This window comes from Carlito syrichta, unplaced genomic scaffold (assembly GCF_000164805.1).
Source record: "Carlito syrichta isolate Samal-C Ts95f unplaced genomic scaffold, Tarsius_syrichta-2.0.1 Scaffold304090, whole genome shotgun sequence".
Classification (NCBI taxonomy): Eukaryota; Metazoa; Chordata; class Mammalia; order Primates; family Tarsiidae; genus Carlito; species Carlito syrichta.
In genome coordinates, this window is record NW_007248186.1 from 71,620 (window position 1) to 91,333 (window position 19,714).

Here is a 19,714-nt window from a genome sequence, read left to right on the forward strand (position 1 = left end):
TCGAACTTCTCCCTTTAGTGCCATGCTGTGGGGCCAACAGATCATTACCATTAGGCCTCAGTAGCAATCTTCATTTATTATGTAATTCACAGATGAGAGAAGAATTGAGAGCCAGGCACATGGATGTCATTTAAGTTAATCACAGAAACGAACCTGAGGTAAAGCTTTTATTCTGCCAGTTATAATAATACAGAATCTGGGGCTTTTAGAGAGTGAGTGACCTGGCCACAGCCATACAGCCAGGAAATGTTAGTCAGGATAGGAATGAGGGTTTTAATTACCAAACTATCCTCCTGTCTGCTACTGACTACTTTTACCAAGAAAGAAACATACTGCATAAGTTAAGAGACACTGGAATGACAAGCCAGTCATTATTCCAAATGTCTCATTCACTCAACAAACATTTAAGTACTTCTAGGCAACAAAGGACCACAGCAAAAAGTACTTGGAAAATAAATTTTAATATAATTATAATCTTTATACTTTACAGTGTCTTTATAAAAATTCCATCATCTTCAGATTAAGTCCAAAAATAATCGTACATGGTAATTTTCAACTGGGGTTTAAACTATTGTTTAATATTTAACATAAAATATTTCCATATTTAAATTAGCATACTTTTATGTTCAATGTAAATAAAACTTCATAGGTTTCCACTTTCATTTTCTTCTGTCATCTTCTGTAAAAGAATGTTTTGTGTCCATGTTTCAGATAAAAGAAGCTAAAATCATATGATTGGGAGAGACTTAAAGAGAGGCAAAAGGCATGCCGAGAGAATGAGCAGAATTGCTGAGGAAGGAACAGCTCCCTAGTCCCCAGAGAGGTGGAGGCAGGCCTAAGAGCCAGCAAATGCCACCTGCCCCATCATCTAGCTTAGAAAGGTACAGGCCTCTGAAAGCCACTGAATTTCAGTCCAGGGTGGCACTTTCAGAAAATGGCATCAAAGGTTGGACGATAAATCTTCTTCTTTTCAAGTCACTGGACATTTAAGAGCAAAGATATTGATGGGCTCTTTCCCTCCTTTTCTTTCTCCTTGTAACAGATGTATGATTCATAGACTGTCCTTTCGTGGTCTCCATTTTCATCTTATTACTTTTTCTTTGCTTCTGCTTTTTGACAGCTCTGAAAAACAAGGTGCTAAATTATTTTATAGAATAAACACAGTGAATCATGTAATTATGCTGAAGTTTAATTAACTAGCTAACCACATAAGAAAATAGAAGAAGGGAAAGAATTTCCTATATTGCAGGCATAAATCCTCAGTATCCTAACCATAACAACAAGGAAATAAACAGATGCCTGACCAAGCAAAATATTTGAGGACAAAATTTTCTTTAAAAAACAGTTATTACAAATTTAGAACAAGCTATTTGGGACAAACACACTGCAGAGGTAAATAGCACAGCCAGGGAGTCTGTTTGGTTATTTTTTGTTTTGTTTTGTTTTGGTTTTTTTGGTACATCTGTCCTGCTCAGCTCAGCACTTCAATCTCCAAATCCCTGAGCTACATTTTTTAGGAGAGGGACTGATGCATTCAGCAGTTACCAGAGGTTAAAAAAAAAAAAAAAATACAGAAAAAAACAAAAAGAGCACATTGAAAAAAGCTAGCAACCTTTGAAAGGGCCCATTTAATAAATCCTAGAGTACATCTAAAAGTCCTGACAGGTGTCACACAGGGGTCCCTATCTTCTTAAAGACTAGCTTCAAAATGAACAAGCTAGAATTCATCCCCTAAAAATATGAACATACCAGCAAAATAGATCCTTTTTACTTTTACAGAAAGTAAAAGTTTCTGGTATTCTCTGTACTAAGTTACAGGCAACCTGTAGCTGGGAAAGATTACTGGCCCATCCACTCACTTTCTCCAAGCTAGCAGAATCATACCACTTATTGTATCAAGAACCAAGGAACAGGCTGAGTGTGGTGGACCACACCTGTAATCCCAGCACTTTGGGAGGCTGAGGCAAGAGGACTGCTTGAGCCTAGGAATTTAAGACCAGTCTAGGCAACACAGAGAGACCTCTTCTCCATTCAAAACAAAACAAAGCAAAAACTAAAGAACAGGTTGGGGCTAACAGCACTGGCAAACCTGGACACTTCCCCTGGCTATCCAGCAATATGACTCATTAGATTCACTCACTCTTTTCCCAGGGAAAAGCTTATACTTGATCTTCCCAGGACAAAACCTGGGAAAAGAGATTCATAAACAGTACATCCCCTCATGGGTCGAATTATGCCTCATTTCTTATTCACTAAACATATATATTACATGTAGGGAATACAAAAGTAAATGAGCATAATCTCTGACTTCAAGGAGTGGGAGACAGGGACAATGCAGACATCAACCCTTCACCTCAGAACATTTCAGGTGAAGAAACTGGGGCTTTGAAATCCATGACCATCCCTTGAGGAAGTGGCAGAACCAGCTCGATGTTCTGAATCAACCTGATACTATAAGCTCTGCTATAAAATATTCAGATATGCAAAATGCTACCCAAGAGTAATTACCCAAGAATATTAACTATTAGTAGTAGTTCCACATGACCATTATGTAGACTTATACTTAACAACTTTACATTTTTCCATATTTAGATTTTGCAGTGTGGACTCGGATACCCTATCAGTCCAAATAAAGTAGGCATCTTTACACTGATGCATACATGTTATATAAATCTCTTTCCCACTGCCAGTTTTTTAACATAGGATAGTTTCTTGATAAGTGATGATTTAGCAAATTTAGTGAAGTATAGTATAATCTCTAATGGTAAAGCCAATGAAGCCATATGTGCCTATATGCAAAACTTGAATTTTTCTTTGGTTCATCCACTCATAATTGGAGGGAAAAAATGCAGCAGATTTCACTAGGGGATACAATAAACAAAAACAGAAGGGAAATATTTAAAAATACTCATTTGTAATATGAATATACAAAACTTTCTTAGAATAAAGACTTTGAACTGTGATAAACTGATTGACTATAAGTCAATTAATTATTTTATTTTGCCTTCAAATTAAATTGACCTAGTATCTGTCCTCTAAATTATAGGTATTTATGTAACTGATAAAATGAGCTTTAACCACAAGAGGGAGCCAGCATCATTCCAGTTCACAACCAAAGAAAAATATTAACACTCAAGAAAAACAAATTAAGATAAGATGGAAGACCTTTTCTGCCATGTATGCTAAAAAGGCTATTAAAATTATTTTTTATTATTGTAAAGAAAAGATAATTTTGCCTTGTCAATTTCATTATACATTTTTCTTGAAAGCAATAACTGTTAACAGGAGTTTAAGAGTCATCCCTGGGAAGAAAGTAAAACCATTTAAGAATTATCAGGCATCCACATCTCAAGGGATTTGCTCTTGGAATTAAACTTGATAAAATCTAGTACTGAAAGATACTAGATTATTTCCCCAATGAAAACAATATATTTCTACCAAACAGACTAGCTGGAGCTATTTAGGAAGCAATAAAGGGCCTATATTTATTACCAAAACACAACTTCATTCCCACGTATATTCACAGAATTAAAGGCCGAGCATGTTACTAATTCCTGTTTCCACCCAGAATTACACTGCAAATGGTGCAACAATTCCAGACCAGTAAGTTTCTGAGATTGCATTCCATTCATGAAAGTTTCTAAGGAAAAATACTGTATAAGATTATTCAACATGTCTCTTACGTTAACTTGAAAAAACTCTACTTCTGTTCTGGATTACTTAGTGGAAATAATTATTTGAAGTAGTGTAAATTTATGAAAGAGGCGGTTTTAGTAGTAGGCAGAATTCAAGTGGCTAGACCTTAATGGAAAAAAAATAATTTTCATGGACAAAAATAAGTAAATGGTAAAGAAATCTAATATTATCATAAATAAAGCATTTCTAATACTAATCAATACTTTTTCATCACAAATCTTATGATAGCCCAACATTTTTATCCTAATCTTAATTTTCACATAATGTTAAATTTGGCTATTTGGTAATTTGCAATTAATAACTATGTGATGTGACATTAGGTAAAGTTTTCTTATCAATAAAACAAGAAGACTTAATCTCTATCATCCCTTTTAGTTAAAAAAAAAGTATAATCATTCAAATCAGCCCAGTTGAAATAGTAATGGCTTTTCTACATATGCTATTGTCATTGGTTTAACTTTTCTCTGAGTTGTAATCAATAGTTATAATCAAATATTGGTGGGAGAAGTGAAAATAATCACTAAAAAGTCATAAGATTCAAATATTTAAGCAGTAAGCATGTCTAAATATTTTTCTTGAAATCTGATATAATTTTTAGTGACCTCATTTTACGACTAGACTACTGCAGAATTACCATGGAGTCAGACATTCCCTCTGCTATGCCTTTTCCAGCCTTTGCTGCCATCAGGTATCTCTGTCTGACCTGTCCTCAAAGTCTGACTTGAATACCATGTCCTTCACTAAGGCCTGAACTCTCATCCCACAAATAACAGCTTTCCATGAGCCACAGGAGATGTGACGCTAACCCCTTGCTACCTCCCTCTCCGGTTATTTCCGTGTTTAACCCGTAAGATTGTAAGCTCCCTGAAAGTAATCTCTTGGACTCATCTTCTCATTCCCCCCCCCAGTCTATGCAGACAGTACAGCATAGTGAAAGTTACAATTAATTTAGTGCATCAGAATCTTCTCAATGCAGCATGGTTTTGTGGATTACATTGTACAAAGCACACAAGAACAATTTGTTTCTAGTAAATAAAAAAATTTGACTAACTCGTTAGCTTTTTTAGATGTAGAGATGTTAGGACAAGTACTACGTTTGTGACCTAATTCACCACAAATGAAGCAGCCATCTTTAGGGTCCTTGCAAGAATGATCCGGAAGAGCACAGTGATTGCAAATGCTACAGTGGATCCAGGCTGTAAAATAAAAATTGTCTTAAAAGAAGTTCACCTAATATAACTTTTCATTTTATTAACTTTTAAGGTAGGATACATAAATAGTGTTTACTTCAAATATTGTGGCTGGTTTACATAACTAGTTTTAATTTGGCTAAAGAGACCAAGGTGAAGAGGCTAGAATTCCACATAAACTAGCTAACTGCTTTCTGTTACATGGCAACAGATTCAGTCCTTCTCCAATGAATCATGAGCTGACAGCTACTGCCACAACGGAGGCTGGCTGAGTGACACAAAATCCTATTAAAATAAGGCAAGCCAAATGCCACACTGAAAGAGGGCAGCAGTCATCTTTCCCTGTACCATGTTGGTAACTGTAAAATTATAAAGCAAATAAACTGGCCAGGCATGGTGGCTCATGCCGGTAATCCCAACACTCTGGGAGGCTGAAATAGGAAGACTTCTTGAGTTTAGGAGTTCAAGACCAGCCTGGGCAACATAGCAAGACCTCGTCTCTTTAAAAAAAAAAATTAAAAACTTAGACAGATGTGGTGGTGTTTGCCTGTAGTTCTAGCTATTCGAGAGGCTGAGGCAGAAGGATCACCTGAGCCCAGGAGGTCGAGGCTGTGGTGAGCCATATTATGCCACTGCATTCTAGCCTGGGCAACAAAATGAGGCCCTGACTCAAAAAATAAAAAGCAAATAAATTACTATAGGTCTCTACATTTATTATTTTTTCTTTTATAAATACAACTAAATACAAATCCTACTTGGAGAAAAACTCTATGTTTTCATAGGATCTCAAACACTAAGTCTCAATACTTACAAGGCTTTACACACTTTTTGCAAAGAAAGCAGTGGTTCCATTTCCTGCCATCCTACAAAAACAATTTTTAAATTACATTTAATTTGTTATTAAAAATCAAGTTCCACAATTAAAAATTAAAATATCTTATTAAAATCTATGTAAATTATTCATTCCTTATTTCTTCCTTTTCTGGGCTTCACAATTAAATACTTTGATTTTAATTTATGCAATTTCTCCACTCAACTCAAATGCCTCCTTGATGGGCCTCAATTTCCTTAACTGTAAAACTAGGAGATTTATCTAAATGATCTTGAAAATCCACTCCAGTTCAAGCAACTCAATCTGTACGAAGAAGGACTCAAATGAAAATTTCAAGAGAATTAATGATTCATAATTTTATGTGTCTATACTGCATAATCCTTAATGAAATTCATATTTGAGAACTTTACATAATTTAGAAAGATAGATTATAGGTTGCTGTTCAAGTAATTTTAAAGCTATGAAATAAAACGTATCATCAGTGTTTATAATACTCATTCAACTGGACATATAAAACACATATGTCCAATTGAATGAATATTGTAAACACGAATGAACCCACCAGGGCAAGAACTAGACCACCTGCCCCTTGGATCCTTCCCCACATACCCCTTCCACAGTACTCCTTCTCTCTCCACTGAATAACATCTATCTTGGTTTTTGTGGTGTGGTCATTTCCTAGCTCTTGTTTATTTTTACCACCACTGCATTTCCAAATAATAAAGCTTTGTTTTCCTCAGTTTTAAACTACACAACCTGGGCATAATTTTTTAAAAATAAAGAATACAGATCATTTCTAAACTAACTGAAAAAATATAAACAACCAGATACATTACCTTAGTTAAAAACAAGTATAACTAGTAAAATTATGTAAGCACGAAAAATTTACTTTCTGACAGTTACATAAATGCAGGCTTTTTCTTTGGAAAATAATCGGGTGCTTAATAGTCAAACTAAACTTTGCATGCTCTTTGGAGAAATGTACTGAAAATAAAGCAACTTAAGGGTCATCCTACCTTTTAAAAAAATCAAGAGGTTTATTCAGAACTGCCAAAACTTGGAAGCAACCAAGGTGTCCTTTGGTAGGTGAATGTGTTAACGAACTGTGGTACATTCGACAATGGAATATGATTCGGTGTTGACAGAAAAAGCTCTTCCAAGTCATGAAAAGACATAGAGGAACCTTAGAAGCCTACTACTAAGTGAAAGAAGAATCTGAAAAGGTCACATATGTATGATTCCAACTACATGACATTCTGGAAAGGCAAAACTATGGAGACAGTAAGAAGATCAGTGGTTTCCAAAGCATGAAGGAATGAATAGGCAGGCCACACAAAAATTTTAGTGAAAACAGCAAAACTACTCTGTGTGTTATTATAAAGGTGGATTCACGTCATTATGAATTTGTCTAAGCCCACGGAATATACGATATCAAGAAGGAGCCCTAACATAAACTAAAGACTCTTGTTGATGAGAAAATTATCCGTGCAGGGTCATCAGTTCTGACAAATGGACCACTCTAGTAGGGGGTGCTGACCACAGGGGAGGCAGTGCATGTGCAGGGGAAGGGAGCCTGTGAGAAATCCCTGTGCCTTCTCAATTTTTCTGTGAACCTAAAACTGCTAAAAAACAAGCCTATTAAAAAAATAGCTAAATAAATAAATACACAGGAGTATTTCTTGTGGTCCTTTCTCATCTGTAAAAAGCAGGGAGTAACTGTATCTACCTAATAAGACCATTGTGAGGATTCAATGAGTTAACTGACGTTAAGCTCCTAGGAAAGGGCCTGGCACGTTAAAAGTGCACAGCACGTGTTTTTAATTATTATTTCATCAGAATGGTGATGGTATCCAATAGCTCCATGCCTTGTTTGAAACACTGCAATTTTGCCCTCAACATGCATATAAGTTTAGCACTCACTTAGAGCCTTATTCGAAACGCTTATAAGTTTAGCAGCCATACAGTCGTATCGTATGAATTCAAAGAATTGTTGGTGATGATGGAGGTAATTAAGTATTTTTAAAAGCTTGCTGTACTCTATGATTAAAATAATGTGTTAAAGTATAATTAATAGGTGGTAATAAACATTAATACAAGTCCTAACAGCAAGAAAATAACATTTAAAAAGCAATGAAGCTGGTAAAATAAAATAAAACCAGTATGTCAAATAAAAATACATTCTATAAGAAAACTATACCTTAGATGTGCAGGAATTACAGTGTTCACAGTGCTGGTTCTCTAGAGAAATAAATCGTTGGCACAGAGGACAAAATCTGCAAAAGTAAAGAACAGAAAGGGACATCAGCTGCATAAACTGACTGAGATTCACAGAGTAGTAGATAAAAGCTTACAAGGCACACATATAAAGACTGATATCCAAATTCAATTCAATATGAAATTATGGACCTAATTTAAAAGTAACAGAAGAACTACATGATTCAATATTGAAAGCACTTTACTGCTACATATGTGTAACTTTACTATTATTATTATTTTTATTTTTTTGAGTTGGTTTCACTGTCACCCTGGTTGGAGTGCAATGGCATGATCATACCTCACCACAGCCTCGACCTCCCAGGCTCAAGAGATACTTCTGCCTCAGCCTCCAAGTAGCTGAGACTGCAGTACAGGCATGCCACCACACCCAGCTAATTTTTTTATTTTTTGTAGAGACAAGGTCTTGCTATATTGCCTAGGCTGGTCTCAAACTCCTGGGCTCAAGCAATCCTCCGACCTCAGCCTCCCAAAGTGCTGGGATTACAGTAGTGAGCCACTATGCCCAGCCTGGATATACGTAATTTTACTTTCTGTGACTTGTGTATTTTAAAGTCCCATGTGATCTTACCGGTACCCTTCTTCAGATGGAAGGATTATTTTGTTGGGTGGAATATTGGTGAAGATACGCACAGGAGACTGTTTTCGACCTGTCTTTCCATGTTTATAAAGTGCATGATTATCATAGTCTACCTAGAAAGTTAATAAAAATTTAAGCAAAAAAAAAAATAATTACTCAAATGAGTCAACATTAAGATACTTTGACCAGTAAATGAACAAGCTGATGCCAAGATAAGAGTTAACCAAAGAATTTAATAAGAAATTCCTAACAGCAAGAGTTTGCTTACTAACCAACAGTCTCAGAGAGGCCTCTGTAGCAGTGAAATTTCTTTATAAAAAAGGTAAAATGTGTTATGGAAAACTCACGTTGTCTAGTATTTGAGAAACAACTCTGATCCTGTATCCACTACAACAGGCTTTACAAGAAAGTCATTATGTAACTAAGAATTTAGCTTTGGGTATTAAAAAATTCTGCCTGGAAGATGTATCCTCATGGGGCTTCTCATTTTTATGGGTGAAGTTCAACATATGTCAGTTTCCAGCTCACCAAGGCTAAGTGCAGCCTCAGTTGGGCCCTCCCCCATCCACTGTTTATTCTCTCTCATTTTGGCCAAGTACAGGTTTAGGGCCACTTATCTGTGATGTGACCTTAGGTTAGTTGTATTTTTCATCTGTGAAAGGAGGTTACTGATATTTACTTTCAAGTTGTTGTGAAGGTTAAATGAGATAATGTGTGTAAAATACTTAGGTCAGGCCTGGCATAAGGTAGAAAAAGGGAGACGAAGAGAGAGGTTCACGGCTATACTTGTTCTCTCCACAGTGACTATTTCAAACATTTCTCTCTCTCATGAAGATCACTAACTAAACTCTAAGCTTCAGCATATTACCCTGAAAGCACACTGAAGCTAACAACCATGCTTTCTGTTAGCTTCTTCTTCAATCTCTTCCTGCAACCTATGATCCTCACACATTCTCAACTTCTGTTTAAGCTGCTATCAATCCACATGGCCACTAAATCCTTCTTTCTGTGTATCAGTAAGTCTCAAAATGTGGTTGTTATCTGGATCAGCAATATTAGCATCCCATGGGATATTGTTAGAAATGCAAATCCTCACTTCACCTAGTACCTAATAAATCAGAAACTCTGGGCGTGGGGCCCAGCAATCTGGCATGCAGAAGTTTGAGAACCATGCTCTAGATTACCCATAATACCATGAGGTTTTTATGAGGTCAGTACAGTTAAGCCCAACATTCAAATAAGCTGTAATGAACTATTTCTATTCTAAACAAGAAAACACTTAAGAACTCATGACAGAATTGGCTTGCAAGCTAGCTACTGAATAAGCTGTTTAATAAGCGAATCCCAAAAATGTAAGGAATTGATAACAAGGCAAAGAGAGGTCTTGTTCCTGGGCTCAGACTCTGGTCCTGCCTAGTTTAACGCCATACTTCGGCATGGGAAGAACTAAATACAGGATGAGGAGAGCCAAGGGACAGTGTGGACAAACCCTTAGGGGTTTCTGGCAGCTGTCAATGTAGTACATCCGCCGTCCAGCATAACTGTGGGAAGGCTGGCAAGGGCTCACAGCTGGTCTATTCAAAAGTCAGTAATCATAACAACCGGAGTGTGAAGTCACATTACATTTGAAGTCCTGTGTTCAGTCACTACATTTTAAGAGAGATGTTGATAAAGCCTGTCCATTTTTATTGAAAATAATGGGAAGGAACAAAATTTATAGTTTAACAAACTGGTGGTGTTTATTCAGAAAAAAGAAGACTGGGAGGATCTGATAGCTGTTTTATAACTGAAGGTGTGTCATATGGAATAGAAATTGGACCTAACCTTTACTGCTTCAGAGAACAGAATGAGGGCCAATGGTTGGAAGTGAATGGGGAGCATATTTTATCTCAATATGAGAAAAATTTCTAATGATTAGAGCTATTAAATAAATTGCGATGCCACGTAAGGCTGTGGGCCTCTGCTCACTGGAAGCAGTCAGGTGAAGCTGGATGACACTGCTCATGAACTGAGTGGAGAGGATAATGACTTGGAAAGTCGCTCTTGGTTACCCGTTTCTTTCCAACCTTCTGTTTCTTTTAAAATTCTAGGAATTGGCTGGGCACTGTGGCTTAAGCCTGTAATCCCAACGTTTTGGGAGGCTGAGGTGAGAGGACTGCCTGAATCCAGGGGTTTGAGACCAGCCTGGGCAACTTGGTGAGACCTCATCTCTACAATAAATCAAAAAATTAGCCGGGTGTAGTGACACATGCCTGTAGTTCCAGCTACTTGGAAGGCTGAAGCAGAAGGATAACCTGAGCCCAGCAGGTTGAGGCTGTGGTGGCTGTGAGCATGCCACTGCATTCCAGCCAGGGTAACAGAGTCAGACTCTGACTCAAAAAAAAAAAAAAAAAAAATTCTAGGAATATATGTTACCTAAGAGATTAAGATACAAAAATAGATTTCACTACAAAATCAAAGTAGTACATTAAGTAGTTTTCTTTTAAATGATTTAAATTCATAGTTTTTCCCCTAATGCACTCCTTTGTATACTCAATAAATATATGGTACCTTATTAAATTTAACAAAAATATTTTGAACAAGAAAAAGAATTCTCCCCAAGAGAATCTTATGAAGATTTTCAAATGTTGGAAAACAATATTTTAGAAAGATTTCTAGTACACGGCATATTTTATGCACAATAATAGATCGCAGATGGAGAAGAGAAAAAAAGAATAATTTCTTTATGGTTACCCAAGGAGTCAGAGAATATATATGTCAGGAAGGTGGTTGATGGCTTGATTTTGCATAACCTAATTGAGATTATTATTATTTTTAAATGTGGGTTTGTTATACTAATTAACTATAAACATATGGTATGTAAAATACATGCTGCTAGGGTAAATTAATGTACCTCTAACATACATCCATATTTCATGGCTTCATCCACACAAATAAACCTCCTATGGAAGTGCTGTAAAGCAAACACAATTTTGCAAATTGCATATCACTAGTAGTAGAGCTGATACACCATTTTCCCATCATTATCCCTGACATTTCACTCACAATGATGATGAGAAGCATTTTCAAATGGAAAATTTCTCCCATGGAACTGATTAATGTGATGAAGTACTGTATAGAAATGAGGGAAAGCACAGAATCTCTGCAATTCCTAACTTTTAATTTTATCTATACGCAAATGTCTTCTGTAACATGAGACCGAAACTAGCTAAAGAGAGACCAAGAAATTCAAGTCAACATTTATTTTGTGCCTACTATGTTCCAGGTTATCAAACCAGGAAACAAAGATTAAATAAGATAGAGTACTTTTATTTCCATAACTCCCAAAGGATTGTGTTACACTGAAGTTCAGTGTACACAGGAGGTCCCAAGTATACTCTTCTGCTCTATCAACCAGTTTCTAGACCACAGCAATAAGGTCTTTTAGTCACAGCCCCCAAATCCCATGTAACCTCTTATGTAAATTATATATGTGTGTGTGTATCTTTATATATATATATATAAACATAATATGTTTCTTTTTCCCTTTTCACTCCAAACCCATTAAACGTTTTATGTTTACTAGAAATAGAATTTCAAGAATTTTGGTAGCCATCTTGTAATTTACAATAATTTCCCAGAAATTCCTGTCAAAATATCTTCGTTTCTGACAGCGAAACTAATCTTGAAAAACAGTGTCTTATACAGGCTAACTTTAAAAGAGGATAGCTTTGACAAAAGCAAAGAGCTCTGCTTTTAACACTCCAGACAAGTGTCTCATATTGAGTAGAAACAAGAGAACACAGAAGGTCGAATGTGGAAGGGATGTGAGATCATCTAATTCAGATATGGCAAATTCAGAACATAAAGGCCACCACTCCCTGACCCCACTCCCCCATGGCAGACATACTGATCATGTTACTCTCTGCCACCAAGTCTGGTATTCTCAACAATTCTCCAGCAAATCACTAACAATTTGTCGGGTTTAGCACCAAAAGTAAAACTTATCTGTTATCTCTTTTCTGGTTCAATCATTTTACTTCATAGGTAAGGAAACAGAAACAGAGACCTGGAGAGATAAGGTGACTTCCCTCAAGATTAACTAGCCTCCAAAAGGCAGTGCTAGGACTCTGACTTCTTCTGACTCTCAATCACAGAATTTCTTTTCATCCTCACATCCTTCCTTCCTTTTTTTTTTTGAGTTGGAGTCTCACTCTTGTTGCCCAGGCTAGAGTGCAGTGGCATGCTCACGGCCACCGCTGCCTCGACCTGCTGGGCTTAGATAATCCTTCTGCCTCAGCCTTCCAAGTAGCTGGAATTACAGACACACGCCACCACGCCTAGCTACACACCATTCTTTCTAATCTGTCCTTAATGGAACTCTTGGTTTTCTTTTCTTTTTCTTTTTGAGTTGGAATCTCACTCTGTCGCCCAGACTGGAGTTCAGTGGCACGCTTCTGGCCACCACAGCCTCGACCTGCTGGGCTCCAGTGATCCTTCCGCCTCAGTCTTCCAAGTAGCTGGAACTACAGGCGTGTGCTACCACGCCCGGCTGATTTTTTGATTTATTGTAGAGATGAGGTCTCGCCTGCCCAGGCGGGTCTCGAACCCGCGGGCTCAGACAATCCACTCACCTCAGCCTCCCAAGGCGTGGGATTACAGACTGAGCCACTGAGCCTGGCTGGAACTTTTGGTTTTCAAGGTCTTTGAAAACTATTTTACTCTGGACACATTGAGTGCTTGATCACTGAAGAGTTTATATAATTTATGTTTTATGAAGATGTGCAGCATGTCTGCCTTCCTCTTCTTACCTGAAAAGTACTTCCAAAAAAGAAATTCAGTGATTTGGGTTTTCTTACTGCATTGTGGTTTAGGGGCTTATAAGCATCTTAGGTGATGTCAAAAAAAAAACCTAATCAAGGTCTATGGGAAAATATCTGTGGAGGAGGAGAGGAAACTCAGATTTTTTATTTGATGAAGGCTAATGTAAAAGAAAAAAAACCACCATAAAACAAAGTTAAAGTAACAAAAGAAAGAAAAGAATGCAAAATGCTCAGAAAGGAGGAAGAATAATGGGTCCGGAGAAATTTTCAAAAATTAAAAAATAGAAAAACCATTAAAGGGGAAGTACCTCAAATAAGGCTTATAAACACAGGAGGAGACATGGCTTTCTCCAACATGAGCATATAATGGGCAGTGCTGTTCTTCACTTTACTAGGAATCAGCAAAAACTTAGGCTTGTTGCATTTTACAGATTTTATTCTCATTTTTCTTTGCAAAGGTTGGCTTTCTCTTTATTGAAAAGGTTGCTTTACAGCCTGTCAGACACACATGACCTAGTCAGTACCTTTTCCCATAAGCTTGGACCTTGCAAGTGTTTCGTAAAACTATAACCCCAGTATTTCCCAAAGTCCTTTCCTGGTAGCACAGGCAGCCCACATGGCTGGTTGTTTCACATTAACCTCTCGCATCCACTGTTCTCTCAAGCTGCCTTCTGCCCTCCACTACTCCAAATTCTTGCCCATGATGACAATTCTTTTCTAAACCGAATGCAACAGTCTTCTGAGAGACCTTGTGTCACACAATTTTTTTTTTTCTGAGGTGGAGTCTCACTCTGTCACCCAGGCTGGAGTACAGTGGCATGGTCAAGGCTCACTGCAGCCTCAAAGTCCTGGGCTCAAGCAATCTTCTTGCCTCAGCCTCCCCAGTAACTGGGATTACAGGTGCACTACCACGCCCAGCTAATTTTGGTTTTTGTAGGAGACAAGTTCTCACTATATTTCCTAAGCTTGCCTCCTGGGATCAAGCAATCTTCCTGCCTCGACCTCCAAAAGTGCTGGGATTACAGGTGTAAGCCACCACGTCTGGCCCATGCAATTTTAATGACACACACACACACACACACACACACACACACACACACACACACACCCCAAGGAAGAATTTTACCCCTACCTTGGGACTATCTGAATGATGACAATGACAGTGATGGTGGCAATCCAGAAGCAACAGCCTAAACTCTACACTTGCTAGGTGTCAAGGACTGGGCTAAGCCTTTTCATGCATCACCTCGTAAAATTCTTTAAACCTGAAGAGACAGACATATTATTGCTATCCTCATTTAACAGGTAAGATGAACTTCAAAGAGGATAAGCAAGTGGCAGAACCAGGATTAAAACCCAGATCTCTGACTCCAGAGTTCATGCTTTTTCACTCAATTATTCATTTGACGTAATAGGGCAACTGCTGTGTGCCAAGCACTGCACTAGACAATTCTTCATTGCCAAAGCTGCTGACAAGAACTCATTTACTTAGTTAACATCTTCAGGATATGCCAGCTGTCTTTGCACTGCCAATGTCAATACCAGGGGCATCACTCAGACAAGATACAGAAAACAGATGCCCTGAAAGGAGAGTAAACCAGCTCTGAGAAGACTTGTGATGTGGATTCTGCCTGAAGCAGAGATCGAGACATCAGGTTAAAATGGCTAGTGCTCCACAGTTTTGGAAACGAGCCTGATAATTGGCTCAATAGCCAATTACCCAAATGTCCAATAAATTTGAAAAGGTGATCTCTGTTTTGAAAATCTATTTTAAGAAAGTTATGTAAAATATGGAAAAATTATATGCATACAAGATGATTATAACAGTGTTATTTATAGTGCCTTATAGGGAGAAACAACCTATAGTCCAAAATGAAGGAAACGGCACCACAGCCTGTTAGGGAAATAATTTAAAGTTACATAAAGATTATGTAGCTGCATTTAAAAATGTACACTTACAAGACAGTGAAAAAAGCAGAATTCAAAATTGTCTTCTATGATGACAAACATATAAAAGTGCTTTTAAAAAATTAGAAGGGAATACTTTGAAATTATAATACGTGCTGTTTGCCTGGAATCACAGGTAGGGTCTGTCCTCTCATTTCTTGGTAATACTGTTTCTTTCAGAACTTCAAAATAGTTTTCATAATGGTATAGGCCTCCAAGACTAGGAAGATGAGAACCAAGTGCTAGCTTGCAACAGCTAGTGAAGACACTGATAGTTAAAACAGTGAAGGGCTGAAAAGCCTGAAGCAGAGGCTGAGTATTCAGAAAACTCAAATAGAAAAAAAATGTCAACACAGAGAGAGGTAGCAGTACCACTTGCTTGATGCCCACACAAAGTGATGGCAACAACATGCATTACTTCAAACCCCAGAAAACGAACACAGGAGTAGACATTCAAGCAAAAGAAGGAACATAAGGATAGGGTGCAGGGTGGTGCCACTGCGAACACGACCCCACTCTCATCTCAGCATGGGAATCACAGGCGTAGCTGTGGAGGCCTACTCTCTCCAGTCAGCACACTGCTCACACACAGCCAGCTCTACCTCCCCTGACAATCCCGGCATACTATGAGCGACACCGTGGAATGTACATGGCATTCCACCACCCAGAAAGAGTGACCTACTTTTCTGCAGCCTCTGAACAGAGCACATCGATGTTCATGATGATGATCCTGGGGCTGCATAATCCTCAGTGATAAAAGACGAAGGTCAGCTCATCTAATACCCACTGCACTTCAGCATCACCTGGGAAGCTTGGCAAATATTTTGGGGGGAGCTCTACCCTCTAATTCTGATTCAGCAGGTTTACTCTGGTACTCAAGAATCTGTGTTTTCGCCAAGCACCCTAGGGACTACAGGAAGCGCTGGACTAAAATATATATGGCATAATTTTAGCATTTAATACAGCTCATAGTATTTTAATTTACCAAAATCAATGGATAGTCCTATCAAAATATTTATTTAAGCAGAATAACCATTCCCCAACCATGTCAGAAAAAAGAATATTTACAATACCTGGTAATCCAACATGCAGAAGCTTGGAAAAAACTGACAAATTCGGGATTCAAAAAAATAGGGGAAAATCCAGAAAATGGGCAGTTCTCTGTGACTGTCATCTAATGGATCACAAAAAGGGGGAGGGACAAGAAATAAGAAAATGAATTAAAGAATAAACAGAAAACCATAATGGAAAAATTTCTGGTATAGGAGAAATCGCAATCATTTAACACACTTAAATCTCAAACAAGAAGAGAGGTTTACCAGAGTGCAATTTACAACCTGAGCTTTTCCAAAGGTTAGTAGAAATACTTTTATATTTAAACACAACTACAAAGAGTATGTAAAATGTATTACATGTGTGAGGGGGGACCCCCAAACACCCAGAAAAATTGTGCATTTATTCTTCATGTTTAAACTTCAGTCATCTTCAAAGTACTCTCTGTTTAATGCAATATACCTATCGAGTTGCTTTTTCCACTGCTCAAAACAGTTTCTGAACTTGTCGATGTTGATTCCCTTCAGTGTTTCTGCTGCTTTTTGTTTCATCTCTTCCACACTGGCAAAAAATTTCCCTTTGAGAACTTTTTTCACCAGGGGAAACAAAAAAAGTCACTCGGGGCAAGATCGGGGGAGAAGGCGGGTGGAGCACAGGGGCCATGCCATTTTTGGTCAAAAACTGCTGATGAACGTGCAGTGTGGGCAGGTGCACTCATAAATCACCCATCACAAAACAGGCAAACGCGTTGAAAGACTCTCCAAAATAAAACTCACTGAAGCTGAATGCAGCCTCGCACAACATCACCAACTGGTAAACTGATGCCAACGGGTTCCTAGAACACTGACCCAGCAGGGGGATGCCTCTACTACAAGAGGCCCATCCTCCAAAAAATAATGCTGGGTTTTTTGGATCCCCCCTCATATGTCTACATATACATATCTTACTATTGTCTAGGTAAAGGCAAAGATATAACCTAAAAAGTGGAACATAAAAAGGGAGGACCACTTGGAAGCATGAAGGTAGTCGTGATGTAGCAGAAGGAACCAGGGCTAGAAGGCAGAAGGTCTTGGGTCTGAACCCTAGCTCTGTCATACCTCATTATTGCGGTTTTCAGGGATGAATCAATCTTTTCTGAATCATGAAAGATTCTTAAAGGCAATCTATCAAAATTAGTTTTTATGAAAGATAGAGAACTCTGTTATTACTTACAGATCACCTAGAAGAGGCTAAGTATTATTCCAGGTACTTTCTATATAGTGTCTCCTTGTGATAACCCCTAGAGTTAAATATTACAAATCCCATTTTACAGATGGGGAAACAAATCACAAGTATCAACTTCATGCAGCTAATAAATGGCACAACAGGAACTCACGTCCACAAAGCGCTTTATTGCTTTCCCAATAACATTGATTTTATCCACTCTGACTGGTGGGCTTAAGAACAGCAGATAAGTGAAATACTTAACAATATGAGTCATATTTTAAATTTAATTTACATTCTGTCCCCAAAGCACACAATTTATGTAGCACCATCAATGGAGATGCTTGGTCACACAATTCATGACACTCTTAAAATTATTAGCTTTCAAACTAGAAACTTTATCTAAAAAATTAGTGTACCAATTAAGTAAAAAATTATATTAAGTAATTTGAAGTCTTAAACTACTTTATTATTTTTTTTTTTAATTTTCTTTGTTGACACCAACTACAGAGCACTAAGCCACTTGAAACTGAATACTAACCTCCAGCCAGCCTCTAGCACTGGGAATGGAATCCTGTCTCACTGATGACTGCTATTAGCCTCTACAATCAAATCCTGACAAAGTTTAGAGTTCTGGGCTGAGGTTGGGTGCCCTCTTTGAGTTCTGGGCAAGACTTTAGGAACAGGGAATGTAAGGTTCACAGGGCAGAGATGTATGTCACTTTGTTCACTAATCTGTTCCTAGTACTAAATAGTACCTGGTACATAGTAGCCACTCAGTAAATGTGTATTGAATCACTGACAGCCGTTTACTGCTGTTCTTCATAATGTTCTATTATCCCCACCAAAACCAAGTATCTTACCTAACAAGCCATTTTAAAAATACATGACTAGAATAATACTAAGTGTATCATGATAACAAAGAGTGCCACATCATCAAATAAGCCTGTTTTTAAAAGAGAAGAAACCAAGACCTATATATTCTATCAGTGCTCTGATTCACTAAGCTCAGCTAATATTTGACAGGAAGTAGATACATAGATACGTGTTTATTTTGCAATAAGTAATAGATTACATACCTTGGCTTTGACCTTCTTTCCACATAGCAATTAACTTCCTGAATGTAACAGCCAGAGGTTCAACCAAGCCACCAAAAGGAGGATCTGTCACCATAATGACTCCCTCGCCTTTATCTTCCTGTAAAAATGCTTTGCATACGTCAAGAGCAGCCTAGAACAAATAAAAATTCATTCCTAAACTAGGGCTAGAGAAAGGCACTTCATCCCACTAGGAGGAGAATGCATTAAACTAAGTCTCAGTACTGGAAACCTTAGCAAGTCATCTTGCCACTGCAGTGTCCCTTGGTGACATCCTGAAGACTACCTTAGTCAACCCCCATAAGATATTATCTTTGGCTTCCTTGATAAGCAGGTTTTTTAAAATTGCAAATTCAAACACCATCATTATCAGAAGACTACATTTCAAATGGCTAAATTAAAAAACTAAATTTAGTAACCTGAGAGACAGAAACTCATTACCCATGAAAACTATCTAAAATATTAAATTCAATTCAACAAACAGAAGCAGGGGCAGTGCTTAAGCACTTGAGACAAAGACACCAAGACACAAAAGAGGAGTATGACATTTTTGTTTCTATCTGGTTTGTCGACTACCATAAGTTCAGTTTAACAGCTGCAAATTAGCAGTTAAACATGCACTTGTTTTTGTATCAGTTAAATGACAGACATATTTGAACATGCACAGTGTATAAACAACTGAAAGCTCACAAATGACAAAGCGTATCCAGGCCATAAAACCATGCCATTAACACATTTTCCCAACAGGTTAACTTAAGCTTTCTCAGTCATTGTAAAATTAACATTAACAAGGATATGTAACATTTTGGGGTAAAATTATTAAGAGATACCCCTTTAGCAGTATCTCCAATCTACTGACTTCAAAGTAGTTTTCTTTTTTTTTTTTTGAGTTGAAGTCTCATTCTGTCATCCAGGCTGGAGGGCAGTGGCATGCTTCTGGCCACTGCAGCCTTGACCTGCTGGGCTCAGGTGATCCTTCTACCTCAGTCTTCCAAGTAGCTGGAACTACAGGCATGCACCACCATGCCCGGCTAATTTTT

The 19,714-nt window shown here is 37.8% G+C and overlaps 1 protein-coding gene across 1 annotated transcript in view; it reads right to left on the reverse strand.

Annotated features, from left to right (window-relative positions):
• Positions 1 to 469: 469 nt before the first annotated feature.
• Positions 470 to 19,714, reverse strand: part of ZCCHC4 (zinc finger CCHC-type containing 4) — a 51,592-nt gene continuing 32,347 nt past the window's right edge. The window contains exons 7-13 of the mRNA XM_008059448.2: positions 18,657 to 18,807; positions 16,395 to 16,495; positions 8,564 to 8,685; positions 7,916 to 7,991; positions 5,698 to 5,749; positions 4,748 to 4,892; positions 470 to 1,122 (exon numbers count right to left, since the gene is read on the reverse strand). Of these exons, the coding sequence (XP_008057639.1) occupies positions 987 to 1,122; positions 4,748 to 4,892; positions 5,698 to 5,749; positions 7,916 to 7,991; positions 8,564 to 8,685; positions 16,395 to 16,495; positions 18,657 to 18,807 (783 nt within the window). The 3' untranslated portion in view covers positions 470 to 986. The remainder of the gene's footprint in view (positions 1,123 to 4,747; positions 4,893 to 5,697; positions 5,750 to 7,915; positions 7,992 to 8,563; positions 8,686 to 16,394; positions 16,496 to 18,656; positions 18,808 to 19,714) is intronic.